This window comes from Lepisma saccharinum, chromosome 24 (genome assembly GCF_977018435.1).
Source record: "Lepisma saccharinum chromosome 24, izLepSacc3.1, whole genome shotgun sequence".
NCBI classification, from domain to species: Eukaryota; Metazoa; Arthropoda; class Insecta; order Zygentoma; family Lepismatidae; genus Lepisma; species Lepisma saccharinum.
In genome coordinates this window covers 62,366,038-62,383,912 of record NC_139252.1, presented here as the reverse complement: position 1 = coordinate 62,383,912, position 17,875 = coordinate 62,366,038, and the positions used below count along the sequence as shown (strand labels likewise).

Sequence of the window (17,875 nt, the reverse complement as noted above, 5' to 3'; positions counted from 1 at the left end):
TAGGAGCGAACCTCCCCGCAAAGAGCTCGAGTTTTGAGTCGGTGGCACCCACAGTCGAGCCTGCTTTAACCCAACTTAGAAGAAACTTAGGCATTGTGATACAGTATTAAATCATTCTTGACAAACCATACTGGGAATCATTTGCATTTTGTTTTAGATTGATTTTCCTGAACTTTTGGCCAAACAGGACATTAGGTTGAAAGAAGATTGGATGGCATCTACGATTGGATGACATCACAATGGAAAACCTAAGACTGAAATCGAACCCGGAACCTATCTTTCCTGCCGCTTGTGGCAATTCGCGTAAGTGAAAATGAGTGATAAGATTAAATTGATGAAGGCCGGGGTTCGAACCCGGGACCCCTGGCGTCGTAGCACGCTGTACTAACCTAGGGCTACCATATTTTGAAATGCTAAAAAGAGGACATTTTCTTCGAAAGCCACACACACCATCAATTTATTCACAAACACGAAAACATTACATAAACCACCCAATTTGAGAACTTTCTAGCTACATTGGAATCAGGAAATAATGATTTTATCAAGCTTGATGTGGAGTCCATCACTTTATAACTTTTGTGATGCTTAACAGTATGAAACACGAAAGAACCTTCTGCAGCACTTAGTTTATCTTCATGTTCACTGCCAGGTTTCGTGAAAAACAGAGTCAGTTTTGTAGATGAAGCTTCACCTCTGATGGCTCTTTTGTGCTTTTCGCACTCCACGTTTGCTTGCAAGTCTAGCCCTCCTTTGTTTGCCACAGACACATATGTATCTACCGGGTTTACAAACCATACACTCGCCTTCAAAATCGTCTCTACCACGTCTAAAACATGAATACTTTTCTTGTAACTCATTAGTAATCTTGCACTTTCTTTTAGGCATGTTAATAGCTTACACCGTGTTCGCAAACTCTAACTTCCACTTCGAAACACGAACAAACGAATGACGCGGAAATCACATCGACCGGAACTTGAAACTGTAACAACAAACGACTAACGCTTAGCGCATCATCCAGTACTGCCAAAATCAGACGTTTAATGATTCGAAAAGTTGTAACTTCGTGATCTCTGACCTATGACGATTGGATAAAAGTAAAAACCCGGATATTTTAACAGAAAGTAAAAACCCGCCCGGACGCAAATTTCAGGGTCCGAAAAGAGGACATGTCCGGGAAAACCAGGATGTATGGTAGCCCTAATTAACCACTTCGCCACGGAGGCCGACATTTGAGTTTCAGTTCACTTTATGCACAGATAGACCAATCCGGACTGGAACAATAGTTTAGAGTGGAGTCCAAACCACTGTGTGAATGCACCGGGTAACGAACCCGGAACTCCTTGATTACAAGGCGATCTGTACGTTCTAGATACATAATCTCGAACGAGTTTTCTGCTAAACTCTGTCTCTAGATTCTGTGGAGCAAATCCGCGCATAACTGTAGAAAAGGGGAGAACGCGAGTGGGCGGAGCCGCAAACGACTATACTGAACGCAACTCCAACTGGCGGCTAGGGAACAGCGAATCAGCGTTCAGTTGAATGTTCCTCGACTGAGATCGGGCATTTTCGAGTCGCAAGGTACCGAACGTTGTTCGAGGGACGAAACAAATGAGCGTTGGGTCCACCACATGTTGCCAAATGTACCGTAAGGCGAGAAAAAAGTCTTATCGGTCAACGGTATTGTCAGCACCAGAAATCAGCGGGGATTAATGGTACAACTGCACACGCGGTCCTCAACGATGAAGTTTCCGGAAGGACCACACACAGGTCAGAATGCGGGTGGACACACAGTCATATAAAGACAACTGGCAAAAACAGACGTACGCTTGGAAACGTTGCTTCGGGAGAGCGATGTTACCCCTTCAGCTTTTACTTCGCAACTGAGTTTGTTTACGCCCATTGGACCACACGCCCCCGATAATGATTGGGGGGGGGGCAGGACGCGCCAGAAATAGCCATCAAGGTCAACCGCCAGTTGGAGTTGGCGATCAGTATATAAAAAAACGTCTCAACCTTAAAAATCAGTATGGGTTAAATGGAGCGCCGCGTTGCCAGATCAACAAACTGAGTCTCATCGAGTCGCTGTTAATCGCTAATGATTGCGACAAATTTACTTCCTTCATATTGTACAGGAAATCATCAAAATCTATGTATTTAATACATTTTCGAAAAAAAAAAACTATAGTTACCTCAAGATTTGCATGTAAGTGTTTATATTTCGACGTAGTTATTTACTATTTTACATTTGCATTATATGTGTAATACAAGCAACTATTGTTACTTGTTTCGTTGAATGTTGTATCCTTTACATAAACAGAATTAAATAAATGCAAAAACAAACATTAAGATACATTTTTTACGGAAAATAAAGCACACTGCACTTCCTACGAATCGGGGCACCTGCCTGCAACTGAATTGTAACCTCGGTGGCGCGCAATGAATTTGATACGCGAGACAGCCCGCATAAACAAACTACGATTGCGGAATAAATAACGGTGCTGTGGAGTAACAATGCATTCTAAAAATAACTTCAAACAATGGTCAACACTTTTTCGCTGCATGTGTATCGCGACAAACCGAAAAGTTTCTCGGTAACCAACTTTTTCGTGTTACGGTCTGATGATTTATACAAAATATCCAATGTGTATATATATATAACTCTCCTCGTAAGCAAATTAATTCACTCAGGCGAAGAATATCATATCTACAAACATCATAGATCCCGTAGAAAAAAAATGGCAAAGTTGTTCAAGCGGTTTGATATTTATGGCTTTTGAAGTATTTACTAGATAAAAATTAAGCGTTTTGCAAAATTGCATAATTATGAAAAATTCAGATTACATGAAGTAATGACAGGTTAATGTCGTCAGTAAATAGAGCATAAAAAACTCTACAGGATAATGATTTCACTGTTTGAAATTGATGATTTTTACATTTTGTAAATTTTGTAACATCTGGCAACGCAGTGGTGGTAGAGAAGGACAGAGCTATTGGCAAAACTTATGTATTAGAGAGAGAGGGAAGTACTCCATTTACTTCCATACTGACTCTTTCACGCGTTCATCACGAGTCGCTACTTGCGCAGAGACTTGTTTTTGTTCGTTAGCTCCATAGATTTCAGGGACAAAGTATAGATTATTTTCCGTAACTTGGGTGCAGAAGCCACCTTTTTTCCACCCCAAAATCCAGTCCTTAATATGAATTACTTTGAACATAATTGAGCGCACGTTTTAATGTAAAATAATGAAATATTCCTGTTTCCTGCTTCCAGGTTCCCGAGAGAACAGCAGACGCTGCCGAACCACTTCTATTTCACGGACTTCGAGAGGCACACGGCTGAGATAGCGGCATTCCACCTGGACAGGTGAGCACACCGAGCTAATTAGTTTATAGCTCTTCCGATAAAATACTCCGGGATTGTTTGGTTCCGCCTCTCTCGGGGATGAGCATCCCGGGATTTCGGGTTAACAAGGCCAGACTCCCGGTCCCTCTTCCCAGGAGTTCCTGTTTGCCCTTTGGTCGTAAATAATTCCCGCTATTGAGGCGATCTTTGAATTTGCCCGGTTTCAGCTCTCCAGTGTTGTGTTGTGTTCTGCGGCAAATGTTCCTTTCCTGCAGGATATTGGCTGTTTTGAAACTGCAGGGGGGCAGGAACCCTCCATGTTAATTCCCCTTCTCAGGTGTTGCAGTACTCCTTCGCAATCTTCGATGAAAACCCTGAGATTGTATACTCGCACAGAATGGGCAACTCGCCCTTTTGTGCAAGACCGTTCTCGTATGCACGCGTGGAGCGAGGCATGAAAAAAATATCGAGATGTAGGCTACTTATAAAATTACCTCACTCGAAACATTTGCCGCTAACAAATTTGGATATTCCTCTTTTTTTAGCAGGTCATAGATTTGGTCCTTAAACTTTGGAAAATAATGAAAATAACTCTTACTTGTTGCCTGGAAAAGTAAAACATATGCTCATTTCAAAAAGTAAGTCTGTTACAGTTACTCATTTCAAAAAGTAACTCGATTACAGTTACTCATTTCAAAAGGTAACTCGCTTACAGTTACTCATTTCAAAAGGTAACTCGCTTACAGTTACTCATTTCAAAAGGTAACTCGCTTACAGTTACTCATTTCAAAAGGTAACTCGCTTACAGTTACCATTTTAAGAAAGTAACTGTTGCAGTTACTCTTTTCAAAAAGTAACTGTTGCAGTTACTCTTTTCAAAAAGTAACTGTTGCAGTTACTCTTTTCAAAAAGTAACTGTTGCAGTTACTCTTTTCAAAAAGTAACTGTTGCAGTTACTCTTTTCAAAAAGTAATTGTTGCAGTTACTCTTTTCAAAAAGTAACTGTTGCAGTTACTCTTTTCAAAAAGTAACTGAGTTACAGTTACTCTTTTCAAAAAGTAACTGAGTTACAGTTACTCTTTTCAAAAAGTAACTGAGTTACAGTTACTCTTTTCAAAAAGTAACTGAGTTACAGTTCCTCTTTTCAAAAAGTAACTGAGTTACAGTTCCTCTTTTCAAAAAGTAACTCAGTTACAGTTCCTCTTTTCAAAAAGTAACTCAGTTACAGTTCCTCTTTTCAAAAAGTAACTCAGTTACAGTTACTTGTTTTAAAAAGGAACAATTTACAGCACCGTACTCGAAAATGATAACTGTTACAGGCTTTAATACGAGATGTGGATGATAGAAAAACAAATGAAGAGATATATATAGGAGGGATTGCTATTACAACTACTGTCACTGTTGTTAGCTTTTCATTGTTGGCTTTCCGAAATAATATACTTCAAAAAATGCTATGTTGGTTCACTTGAAGAATATTCTTAAACACATCGAAGCACAGGTTAAAACATTCACAATGCAGAAACGTGATAAAGACTAAAATTCATAGCATTTGAAAGTCATTCACGATGAAGTCCAAAGGGGAAACAACTAATTTCTCGCTTAGTAATTAACACTCAAACAATCAGTTTCCGAATAACCGTGTCACGTGTCACTTGGAGAAAAGAATAACCTAAAAAATAAACAAAGCGTTATCTACAAAACAAACTTCATTACTAACAATACCGAGAAATGACAAAACACCAAGAGAAAATAGTATCCATTGTTCTCATTACGAGTTGTACAATTTGATCTTAAGTAATTTTCCATCGTAGTTGTACACAATGAATTCTCAGTAAGTACAATGTTGTTTTTGTTCTGTTTACTACTGAACATGGGAATTCGTTTTATACAATATTGTTTTGAGTTCAAGGCATGCTCTAAGTTTGCGTTCATTGTATTGAAATTTCTTGTTGGGTGGAAGAAAAATGTCATAGAAATAGTTTGTCTTTAATTTCCTTGGCGCGCCTGTACCTGTAAAGCCTCCCCGATGGCGTGGTGGTAACGTCATCGCCTTGTAATTAAGGGGATCTGGGTTCGATGCCCGGTTGATGCACATAGTGGTTCGTTTGTTTAAAGCACAAACTGGAGACCATGTCTATAACAATGAACTTGATTGTTTATTTGTTTAAGTCCACTTTATGCACAGAATGGCTAATCGGGACTGGGCCTACAGTTTAAGGTGTGATCCGAACCACTCTATGCATCCACCTGGTATCGAACTATGTACTCCTTGATTACAAGGCGGCGACGCTACCACTGCGCCATCGGGGAGGCAATCAAATAACTAGATATTATAGATAAATTCTCTTTAATGCACACTTGAAGACTAAAAGTGGTAAACGCTGTAAGTGCCACAATAATTCAAACACAGTTTTCCACGTTAAACTGTGAAATGTGCCATGCTTTATAATGTGGTAAACTTGAAATGTGGCTGGCAGCCCTCTAAGTAGTTCAAAGGGCGTGTAAAGAGGTCACTAGTGTGCACGTTCTTACGGGCTGATGTGCGGAACGATGCGATTTCCCAACACTTTTGCTTTTGGCACTTACAACGTTTACCACTTTTAGTCCTCAATTTACTTGGTTTTTTGATTGAATTAGGCCATTGTATGCCACTCTTCTGCTACTTTGGCTAATGGTGGCGATGTGGATGATTGGATAATCATAAACACACACACACATGGACGACACGACACAAGCCCCAAGTAGAATTATCCTGGCTGTGGGTCTGGGCGCCAGATCCTTGTCAGCCTGCAAAATGCAACACAGGGAAAATTGTCAACCTCTCCCTTCCTGGAAGAAAGATTGACATTGCAGGGCACCACTCTAGTCAGTAATCTATCGATTATTTGGAAACCGTTAAGGATACACAGATAAAACTTGGTAGATAGAAAGATCTATGTAGAAGCAATACGTGCAACGTACATGATCTGGTACGTCCGCCCGTCTGTCCGTGTATTAGAATCGAGAAAACGAGATCTGATTGATTTGCTCTATTTTACTTGGCTTTTTCTGCCACTTTTGGCTAATCGCGACTATGAGGATGACTAATACAATTCAATAGACGCAGGAACACTCGCAAGGAACACACTTGCCCAAGACGATATTCGAACCAGAAACCCCTGTCATCGTTGCGCGCTGTTATATCTAGGGTTGACCAAATTCGGATAATATTTTATCCGGATCGGATAATTTTCTATTCCGATTTCAAATATCCGGATATATCGTATATTCCGATTTCAAATATCCGGATATATCGTATATTCCGATTTCAAATATCCGGATATATCGTATATTCGGATTTCAAATATCCGGATACCGTATATTCGGATTTCAAATATCCGGATACCGTATATTCGGATTTCAAATATCCGGATACCGTATATTCGGATTTCAAATATCCGGATACCGTTTATTCGGATTTCAAATATCCGGATACCGTTTATTCGGATTTCAAATATCCGGATACCGTTTATTCGGATTTCAAATATCCGGATACCGTTTATTCGGATTTCAAATATCCGGATATCGTATATTCGGATTGCAAATATCCGGATATCGTATATTCGGATTTCAAATAACCGGATACCGTATATTCGGATTTCAAATATCCGGATACCGTATATTCGGATTTTAAATATCCGGATATCCTATATTAGGATTTTAAATATCCGGATATCGTATATTCGGATATTACGATTATCTGGATATACTATATTCGGATATCACGATTATCCGGATATCGTATATTCGGATATTACGATTATCCGGATATCGTATATTCGGATATTACGATTATCCGGATATTCAATTTATCCGGATTATCCGACGAATTTTATCGTCTATCAGTTTTATGTTTACTCGTCATTTTCGTATTTCACTACGGATTTTTACAAATCCTTCATCAAATCTGTACTATCCGGATTATCCACATTATCCGTTGCATCCGAAAGAGATATCGGATAATGCACACATCCGGATATCCATTGTCCGGAATTTTGTGGCCATGTCTAGTTATAACCACTTCGCCACGAATGTCGACGCTATCGAGATATCTGTGTGGATACGCGCAACGAAACCAAAGAATGCACCATCTGGTTGGACGGGAGGAACCATAAAAATGCCATCTTCACTGGATATTAATATTCTAGATTGCCTCATCTCTGGTTTCTCCATTCTCTGGCGTTTTTCTTCGCCTGATGAATCGTTCCCGCCATATCCCAATTCAGCCTCCCCCACATCTCACCTTTCTCCTCGGGGAACCGCCTGTGCCAAGACCAAAATACCTCATTCTATTTTCGCATAACGTGAGAACCGAATTCCTGGCCGCCGAGCACGATTTTTTTTCCCCCCCCGCTCTTTCTGTTTCGAGTCACATCCAGGCGTTAACAGCGCGCAGGGTTGGAAATCCTGCCACAAATACAGTGCAACAACAGTACTGGCAGACTGAAAGGCAGTCGAAAGTTTGTCACATCAAGTAGAGAGAGAATTGTCCTCTAATGCCTTCCTATCTTATCAAAAGGAGAAGCCCCTTCAGTCAAACATTTTCCTGGACGGAAATGGAAAATTAAGTTGGATACACTTCAAACACACTAACACTAATCGAAGATACTGGGTGGCAACACTTAGGAAACACTGATTGATTGATTGATTTGTAGTTTGCACAGAAAGGCTAATCGGGACTGAACCTACAGTTTAAAGTCGGATCCGAAGCACTATGTGCCTCCACCGGGTATCGAACCCGAGACACCTTGATTACAAGGCGACGACGCTACCACTGCGCCATAGGGGAGGCCCGAAACCCTGATTGAGACAGACCGTGTACCTTCCTGGTAGTATTGAAGGTAGTGATGAAAAACCTGAAAACCAAGATAACTGATGAAAATCCTGATGGCATCGCTGAAGGTAGACTGATGAAAATCCAGATGGCATCACTAAAGGTAGACTGGTGAAAGTCCAGATGGCATCACTAAAGGTAGACTAATGAAAATCCAGATAGCATCATTAAAGGTAGACTGTTGAAAATCCAGATGGCATCACTAAAGGCAGACTGGTGAAAATCCAGATGGCATCACTAAAGGTAGACTAATGAAAATCCAGATAGCATCATTAAAGGTAGACTCTTGAAAATCCAGATGGCATCACTAAAGGCAGACTGGTGAAAATCCAGATGGCATCACTAAAGGTAGACTAATGAAAATCCAGATAGCATCATTAAAGGTAGACTGTTGAAAATCCAGATGGCATCACTAAAGGCAGACTGGTGAAAATCCAGATGGCATCACTAAAGGTAGACTAATGAAAATCCAGATATCATCATTAAAGGTAGACTGTTGAAAATACAGATGGCATCACTAAAGGTAGACTGATCAAAATCCAAATGACATCACTAAAGGTAGACTTATGAAAATCCAGATAGCGTCATTAAAGGTACACTGGTGAAAATCCGGATGGCATAGCTAAAGCTAAACTAATGAAAATGAATATGGCATCATTAAAGGTAGAGTGGTGAAAATGCAGATGGTATCACTAAAGGTAGACTGATGAAAGTCCATATGGCATCACTAAAGGTAGACTGGTGAAAGTCCAGATAGCATTATTAAAGATAGACTTATGAAAATCCAGATGGCATCACTAAAGGTAGACTAATGAAAATCCAGATAGCATCATTAAAGGTAGACTGGTGAAAATCCAGATGGCATCACTAAAGGTAGATTAATGAAAATCCAGATAGCATCATTAAAGGTAGACTGTTGAAAATCCAGATGGCATCACTAAAGGTAAACTGGTGAAAATCCAGTTGGCATCACTAAAGTTAGACTAATGAAAATCCAGATAGCATCATTAAAGGTAGACTGTTGAAAATCCAGATGGCATCACTAAAGCTAAACTAATGAAAAAGAAGATGGCATCACTAAAGGCAGAGTGGTGAAAATGCAGATGGCATCACTAAAGGCATACTGATGAACATCTAGATAACTATACTGAAAATAGATTTTAGAAGTAATATGAGGATCAATATGGGTGAAAATGATGTCGATTCACGTGCCCGAAATCTCACAATTCAAGAATAACAGTAGAATTCGTGTCACCACCTCAAAGAACGAGATATTCAGTGAAATAGAGAGTAGGAAAGATGGGAGGTCTGTATCCGTAACTCGGCTGTGCCATTTCTACTTCTTACTTCTTTGGTTACGGAAGAAGGCAGGACTTGACGAGATCAGATGACCATTTTTTACACCTGAAAAGTTTCCATCCCTGGTACCAAAAACCCTGTCCTTCTCCTTACTTGTTGCCGCGTCCAGTGTTGGAACTTTGCTAATATTTACATTGAACGGCGTCCAATCGTGTTGAAACACTACACGCCGCTTGTATCCACTGAAACTGCCTTGTCGCCATCTGCACTCCCAGGGGATATAAATAAGACCGCATTGGAGAGACTTGCATGACGTCACGGCAACTATTTCAAATATTCTAGGAACGCCATTCTTATTTTTTGGTGGTTAGGATATTTAGTGGGTTCGCGTTCTGGGTGTTACAGGTGACAGGACGGGAACGGTTCATTGAGGTATATCATCAGGGTAAATGCGTAGATAGAGAAGGGGGCGGAAATGGCGAAATTATAAAACCCTTTTCGCTCTAATATCCTTTTTTTAATAAGAAAGCCGCCGGGTAAAGCTGATCATCCCTCAGTGTTGCAACCCCCTTTACGAAATTGATGAATACTTTATTCGGTGCTTGAATACAGACTTACGTAATACGCGACTTACGTGAATTAGCAGTTACGTAATAAATGTGCGGATCTGTCGCAAGATATTTTTTTTAAAAAAAAGTGTGATTGCAGTTTGTTTTTATATTATTTTATATACTTTTAGAGTTTATATATATATAAATACTGCAGCATGATGTTTCATTTATAAAATAATACTGTGTAAATAATATATATATATATGATAACTAATTTGTAGTAACATACTTAATTTTGTTGTTCATATAAAATTGTTCCTTGAAACCAAAGAGTTGGAACAAATTAATATTATTGATTGTTACAGAAAAACATAAATTGCAAACAATTTTCTTTTGCCGAATTCTTTGCACACATTTTTTAAATAAAATTCGTTTTTGCAATGTTCTGAACGGAAACCAAAACTGTTATTACATAAAGGGAACAAAATGAAACTGTTCGAAGGTTGCAATTTTTTTTGCAAAATTTTTCGAACAAAAAATACTTCTTTTTCAACACGGAATCCAAATATGTAAAACGAATGGGGGTGTTCCATTTGAAATTTCACATTTACCCCCCACCCCCCCTAAGGGATGGGTGGCGGCGACGAAATTTTTGCGGCATTGACTTACCCCCTCAATAGTATCAAACTTTTCTTCTGTGCAAATTTTCGATTGGATGCATTCTGCATGAGATATTCCATACTATCTCTATAAATGGACCACCCGGTATAGTATAAGTATAATATATATATACATTTTAAAAAAAGGTAAAGTGCTCCCCTGTGCATAGCACCACGCCATGAAGGCGTATAGGAGGTGTGGGGGTAACGCCCCACACTTTCTTAATCCGGTCATGAGTGGGGGTGATGTGATCAGCATCACGCCCCTGACCGCCTTTACCCCCCAGGGTTTCCCCCAGGTACCCATGTCATTCGACGCTGGGTGGGCGCCGGGGCCGCTATCCAACATATTGCAGTTTCTTACGAAGCTACACTTAAGCAATTTACAATTCAAAAATTGCCCTGAAAACTGAGTTCCAAGCACTGGCCACTATTAACCATATCTCCTGATTTTCTGCATCTCCACTGAAAAATTTCCTGTTACTCTCAAGAAAATATTTCCTGGAGTTACCCTCGAGGAGATACGAGGGTAAATATCGAGGAGATATTTACGTCATCAACCACCTCCATGGTTCCTCTAGAACAGTGGTTCCCAACCTTAGTGAACTTGCGGCCCGGTAAATTAATTTTTCAAAAGTCGATGGTCCAGTATCAACAATTTTATTCGTAAATAGCTTACTAATTTTTTTAAACTTTATATGTAAATTAATATGTATCCTTGAAATTTAATATTAATTAATAAATTTTGGCATAATCATGTATAGTTTGATTTGGTTTAAATTAGTTGACAATGACTGGATCTAATGGAATCTTTGTTTCCTATCATTAAATTAATTTGGTAAGTGTTGGCTTTCATTGGCATGTTCCATTTCGGACACCTTGCAATTCCAATTAATCAGAATATTTCCACTTGAGTATATTTGTTATTGAAAATTGCTGAACAAGCTAAATTGACCGTGTTCCCCGTCCGTTCAACCTCCAAATTTGGAGGCGGGAAGCAACTGTCCTCGCAGTAGAACCCGAACCAACGGCCATCTTTCCAGGTAGTTGTCAGCTCAGGCTGCAAGTCTTAAAGTGTTTCAAGCGGCACTCAAGTCAGAATGTGGGCCTATCTAACGAGTCCGTGTCGCTTGCGCCGAGGCTTCATATCGGTTCATTTCCGCCGCGACATATGTCAAGACCTTCCTTGGTGGGTTTTCCCACAATCCGGAGTGTCATTACCGCCGCGCGCATGCATGTTTATGACGTTGCCCAGCTCCAGCTGTGTTTATCTTCGATTGAAAAGGAAGGTGATTGGTAAACATATGTAAGATGAAAGTATATATGAGGGATATATATTGGGAAATTAGTATTTATGTAAAACTGAGACTTGAGAGAGACGACAAGGTGGCTGAGAATATGGACATGATAGAAACAACCCGTGGAATGCCTTCGAGCATTTGCATACCTACAAGAATTCAAATAACGTTTGTATTGTTGTTGTGCAAGTGTATCGAAATATTGTGTTTATATATACGTAGCTATTACTTATATAATGTTTGCAAAAAATTACACTGTATTTATAATGTTTTTGACGATTTTATGTAGTGTATAATAATTAAGTGTAATAGATTGGCACATTTATGTTGCTTCCAAAGTGTACATTTACGTAGTACTTGTAGAATGCTTTCAATATTTTAACAATTCTGTATTTACAATGTTTTTTTTTACTATTAACGATAAATGATTAATAGTTAATAGACTGATACTGATTTATTTATGTATTTTCTGTTGTGGAATTTATTTATTTATTTATTTGAAAAGTCCTGAATACAGAAAAATCCATTTTACATCAGGATATCAACCGGAAAAGAAATAAACAAAATAATAAGATGGACACATACATACACATATACATATATAACAAGAATAATAACAACTAGGGCAAAAATAATATTATTTACACTTCAGCTGCTTGATGCACGCCGTTCTGTAAGTCTGCTTTGATAAATGGATACAAGTAATCCTGTGTAACGTCTTTGAAATAAGTAAAGAAAAGTCATAATTCACACTCTGGATAGGTTTCACATTTCAGTGTAAACACAGCAGTGCATCGTCATAAACACACGTTTGATTTTATGTTTTAAGTCCACTTTATGCATTATGCACCATGTGCCCATAAACACACGTGCGCGCGGCGGTGATGACACTCTGGATTGTGGGAAAACCAGCCGAGGAAGGTCTTCACATATGTCACGGCGGAAATGAACCGATAAGAAGCCTCGGCGCAAACGACACGACACCCTATCTAACACTTGCAACGCTCAGTTAATGTGGTTAAGTTGCTTCCCTGAAGTTAAAAAATGAACACACATTTCAAATTCAGAAACATTTTATACGTAAAAAGCATTAAATAGGCACATATTTGAAATATGTGTCATTTCAGTAAAAATATTGGAATATTTCGCGGCGCCCACTTTGGAAACCCCTGCTCCAAACCCGTAGCCAGGCAGGGGCCAGGGGGGGTCTCAGCCCCCCCCCCCCCCTGAAACTGCCATCAGTCCCTCTTGACATTAGGTAAAACTATTTTGCATAATTTGTTTGCAGTGAAGAGTGGAAATGTAGACAGCTCACAACTTTAAGAATAAATCCACAGAACATGAACAGCATCTATTACATTCGCTCATCTTGTTTAGGAGCTGAAGTAGCTGCAAGTATTTATAATATTCTCTAGACTTCAGAAAGTTCTTTCATAGGGAGCTTCTTTATCTGCACTTTCACTGTCCCTGTGGCGACCTCCCGTTTAGACAGAAATCTGTGACTTTGATGTCATCAGGCAAATTCCCTTCTCATCTGCACCAAAGGACAACAGCTCCCAAGTTTTGGGAACGAAGAGGAGTTTCATTGTTTCGGCCAGGGGTACTGTGGGCACTGTGATTGTGTGATATAAATATCTGTATAATCTGAAGTAGTATGGAGTGTGCAAGGAATGAGTTCAGTAGCATTCAATTAACACTTCAAGAGATGTTTTAAAAGATGTAGAAAAATGTAGTATTTGTATGATATTTATACATTTTATATAACAATGACCCCCCACACACATAATTTACCTTCATTTAATACTGTTGCCCCGCTGATAACCCGTGACCCCCCCTGAAGATCAGTTCTAGCTACGGGTTTGCACTGCTCTAGAATGAAAATATCCTACGGTTCCCCTGGGAGTTTTGTACGAGGTGTACACCAAAAGTACGTGCCGTTTCGTTCTAATTTTCAAGAAAAATGAAATACAATGAAATAACCTGTGTTTATTTTTCAACAAACTCTCCATCTTTATTGATACATAGTTGCCATCGCTCAGTCCATTTTGTGTAGCATGTGGCATAGTCATATTTGGAAGTATGTTTTAGATACTGGAAAACAGCACTTCCCAGGGATGATCTATTGGCAAAATGGCTTCCACGAAGAGAATTCTTGAGGTTTGGGAACAACCAGAAGTCACTCGGGGCTAAATCTGGTGAGTATGGTGGATGTGTCAGAAGTTCAATACCGTGGTCAGCCAAGAATGAGGTCACAACATTAGCACGATGTGGTGGTGCATTGTCCATGTGGAGAATGAAATTGCCATTAGCCATTTGTGGTAGTTTCATAGTCAATTTCGGCAAAAATTCTGTAGCCAAAAGTTTACGAAAATACTCACCCGTAATTGTATGACCTTTGGGAACTGAATGAGACAATATCACGGTCAATGTTAGCATCGGTTGATGCTGTTTCCGGACGTCCAGACCTCTGCTCGTCTTTCACACTCGTTCGTCCATCTTTGAACTCACGCACCCACTTCCTAACAGTGTTTTCTGCAAGAGCACTATCACCACACACGGCCTCCAGTTGGCGATGAATATCGGCTGCACAACGTCCAGCTGCGGTAAGGAATTTCACAATTACCCGTTGCTCTTCAAGTGGAAATTCCATTTCCCCAGGCAGTATCAGAAACACGTCTTACTCCTTCAGGCACTGTCACTCAACTACTGCCACCTAGCACACAAAACTGACACTGCTTGAAGACGAAGGATGGAAGTCTCCGATGCCATAGTTATTTCCCTGAAAAGAGATGAAATGTTGACTTCAGAACAAAACGGCTCGTACTTTTGGCGTACACCACGTAGTTCCTATCGACAGAAGACCTGCATTTTTATCCAGGCAAGGATCTTACAGTTCTGATAGAAGGATATTTCTTGTAATTGCCACCACATGAACAAACCCAATCTCGCCGCACCGAATGACTCTATTTACTTTCCTGTTTATTCCAGGATCCTGGGATTCCGGCGCGCGATGCCCGTGACGGGGCGAATCCTCAACATGACGACGGAACTGTACGCTCTGGCGGAGGGCGACCTGCTCAAGACGTTCTTCGTGTCGCCCGCCAACAACCTGTGCTTCCACGGCAAGTGCGGCTACTACTGCGACACGGCGCACGCCATCTGCGGGAACCCAGACCTCCTGGAGGGGTCCTTCGCCGCCTTCCTCCCCCCGAAGGAGATGGCGCCACGGAAAGTGTGGAGGCATCCCTGGCGCCGCTCCTACCACAAGCGCCGCAAGGCTCAGTGGGAATTAGGTAAGCAAGGTAGGGATTTTTATGGATGGAGGGAAATTAATAATTTCTCACATTTTACCTCATGTTTTCACCCAGTTAAGATTTCTTGCAGTGTCCACCCAGGTAAGGATTCTTGCAGTGTTCATCCGGTTAAAGTTCCTTATGGTCATCCAGCTAAGGTTCCTTATGGTCATCCAGCTAAGGTTCCTTATGGTCATCCAGCTAAGGTCTTTTTATGGTCATCCAGCTAAGGTTCTTTATGATCATCCAGCTAAGGTTCCTTATGGTCATCCAGATAAGGTTCCTTATGGTCATCCAGCTAAGGTTCCTTATGGTCATCCAGCTAAGGTCTTTTTATGGTCATCCAGCTAAGGTCTTTTTATGGTCATCCAGCTAAGGTCTTTTTATGGTCATCCAGATAAGGTTCCTTATGGTCATCCAGATAAGGTTCCTTATGGTCATCCAGATAAGGTTCCTTATGGTCATCCAGCTAAGGTTCCTTATGGTCATCCAGCTAAGGTCTTTTTATGGTCATCCAGCTAAGGTTCTTTATGATCATCCAGCTAAGGTTCCTTATGGTCATCCAGATAAGGTTCCTTATGGTCATCCAGCTAAGGTATTTTTATGGTCATCCAGCTAAGGTTGCTTATGGTCATCCAGCTAAGGTTGCTTATGGTCATCCAGCTAAGGTTCCTTATGGTCATCCAGCTAAGGTCTTTTTATGGTCATCCAGCTAAGGTTGCTTATGGTCATCCAGCTAAGGTTCCTTATGGTCATCCAGATAAGGTTCCTTATGGTCATCCAGCTAAGGTTCCTTATGGTCATCCAGCTAAGGTTCCTTATGGTCATCCAGCTAAGGTCTTTTTATGGTCATCCAGCTAAGGTCTTTTTATGGTCATCCAGCTAAGGTCTTTTTATGGTCATCCAGCTAAGGTTCCTTATGGTCATCCAGATAAGGTTCCTTATGGTCATCCAGATAAGGTTCCTTATGGTCATCCAGCTAAGGTTCCTTATGGTCATCCAGCTAAGGTTCCTTATGGTCATCCAGATAAGGTTCCTTATGGTCATCCAGCTAAGGTTCCTTATGGTCATCCAGATAAGGTTCCTTATGGTCATCCAGCTAAGGTTCCTTATGGTCATCCAGCTAAGGTCTTTTTATGGTCATCCAGCTAAGGTCTTTTTATGGTCATCCAGCTAAGGTTCCTTATGGTCATCCAGCTAAGGTCTTTTTATGGTCATCCAGCTAAGGTCTTTTTATGGTCATCCAGCTAAGGTCTTTTTATGGTCATCCAGCTAAGGTTCCTTATGGTCATCCAGCTAAGGTTCCTTATGGTCATCCAGCTAAGGTTCCTTATGGTCATCCAGCTAAGGTTCCTTATGGTCATCCAGCTAAGGTCTTTTTATGGTCATCCATCTAAGGTCTTTTTATGGTCATCCAGCTAAGGTTCCTTATGGTCATCCAGCTAAGGTTCCTTATGGTCATCCAGCTAAGGTCTTTTTATGGTCATCCAGCTAAGGTCTTTTTATGGTCATCCTGCTAAGGTCTTTTTATGGTCATCCTGCTAAGGTTCCTTATGGTCATCCAGCTAAGGTTCCTTATGGTCATCCAGCTAAGGTTCCTTATGGTCATCCAGCTAAGGTTCCTTATGGTCATCCAGCTAAGGTCTTTTTATGGTCATCCAGCTAAGGTCTTTTTATGGTCATCCAGCTAAGGTTCCTTATGGTCATCCAGCTAAGGTCTTTTTATGGTCATCCAGCTAAGGTCTTTTTATGGTCATCCAGCTAAGGTCTTTTTATGGTCATCCAGCTAAGGTTCCTTATGATCATCCAGCTAAGGTTCCTTATGGTCATCCAGCTAAGGTTCCTTATGGTCATCCAGCTAAGGTTCCTTATGGTCATCCAGCTAAGGTTCCTTATGGTCATCCATCTAAGGTCTTTTTATGGTCATCCAGCTAAGGTCTTTTTATGGTCATCCAGCTAAGGTCTTTTTATGGTCATCCAGATAAGGTTCCTTATGGTCATCCAGCTAAGGTCTTTTTATGGTCATCCAGCTAAGGTCTTTTTATGGTCATCCAGATAAGGTTCCTTATGGTCATCCAGCTAAGGTTCCTTATGGTCATCCAGCTAAGGTTCCTTATGGTCATCCAGCTAAGGTTCCTCGTAGTCTTCACCTGCTAAGGTTTCTCGTGATGTTTACCCATTTGAGATTTCTTGTACTGTTCACCTAGTTTACATAGAAAACATTTCCCGTAATTTACATCGAGGGAAGATTTCCTGCCGTTTTTACCCAAAGATTTCCTGCAGTATTTCTAGTTTCAAAAAGAAAATCCCTGCAATATTCCGAGTGTGAAGAAATTCCTGCAATATCCCCGTTGTGAAGAATTTTCCTGCAATATCCCCGTTGTGAAGGATTTTCCTGCAATATCTCCGTTGTGAAGGATTTTCCTGCAATATCCCCGTTGTGAAGGATTTTCCTGCAATATCCCCGTTGTGAAGGATTTTCCTGCAATATCCCCGTTGTGAAGGATTTTCCTGCAATATCCCCGTTGTGAAGAATTTTCCTGCAATATCCCCGTTGTG

The 17,875-nt window shown here is 40.5% G+C and overlaps 1 protein-coding gene across 1 annotated transcript in view; it reads left to right on the top strand.

Moving 5' to 3' along the window:
* The window catches only part of LOC145978217 (extracellular serine/threonine protein CG31145), a 451,413-nt gene that overhangs the window by 369,242 nt on the left and 64,296 nt on the right, over positions 1 to 17,875 (top strand). The window contains exons 4-5 of the mRNA XM_083110675.1: positions 3,272 to 3,364; positions 15,012 to 15,316. Of these exons, the coding sequence (XP_082966801.1) occupies positions 3,272 to 3,364; positions 15,012 to 15,316 (398 nt within the window). The remainder of the gene's footprint in view (positions 1 to 3,271; positions 3,365 to 15,011; positions 15,317 to 17,875) is intronic.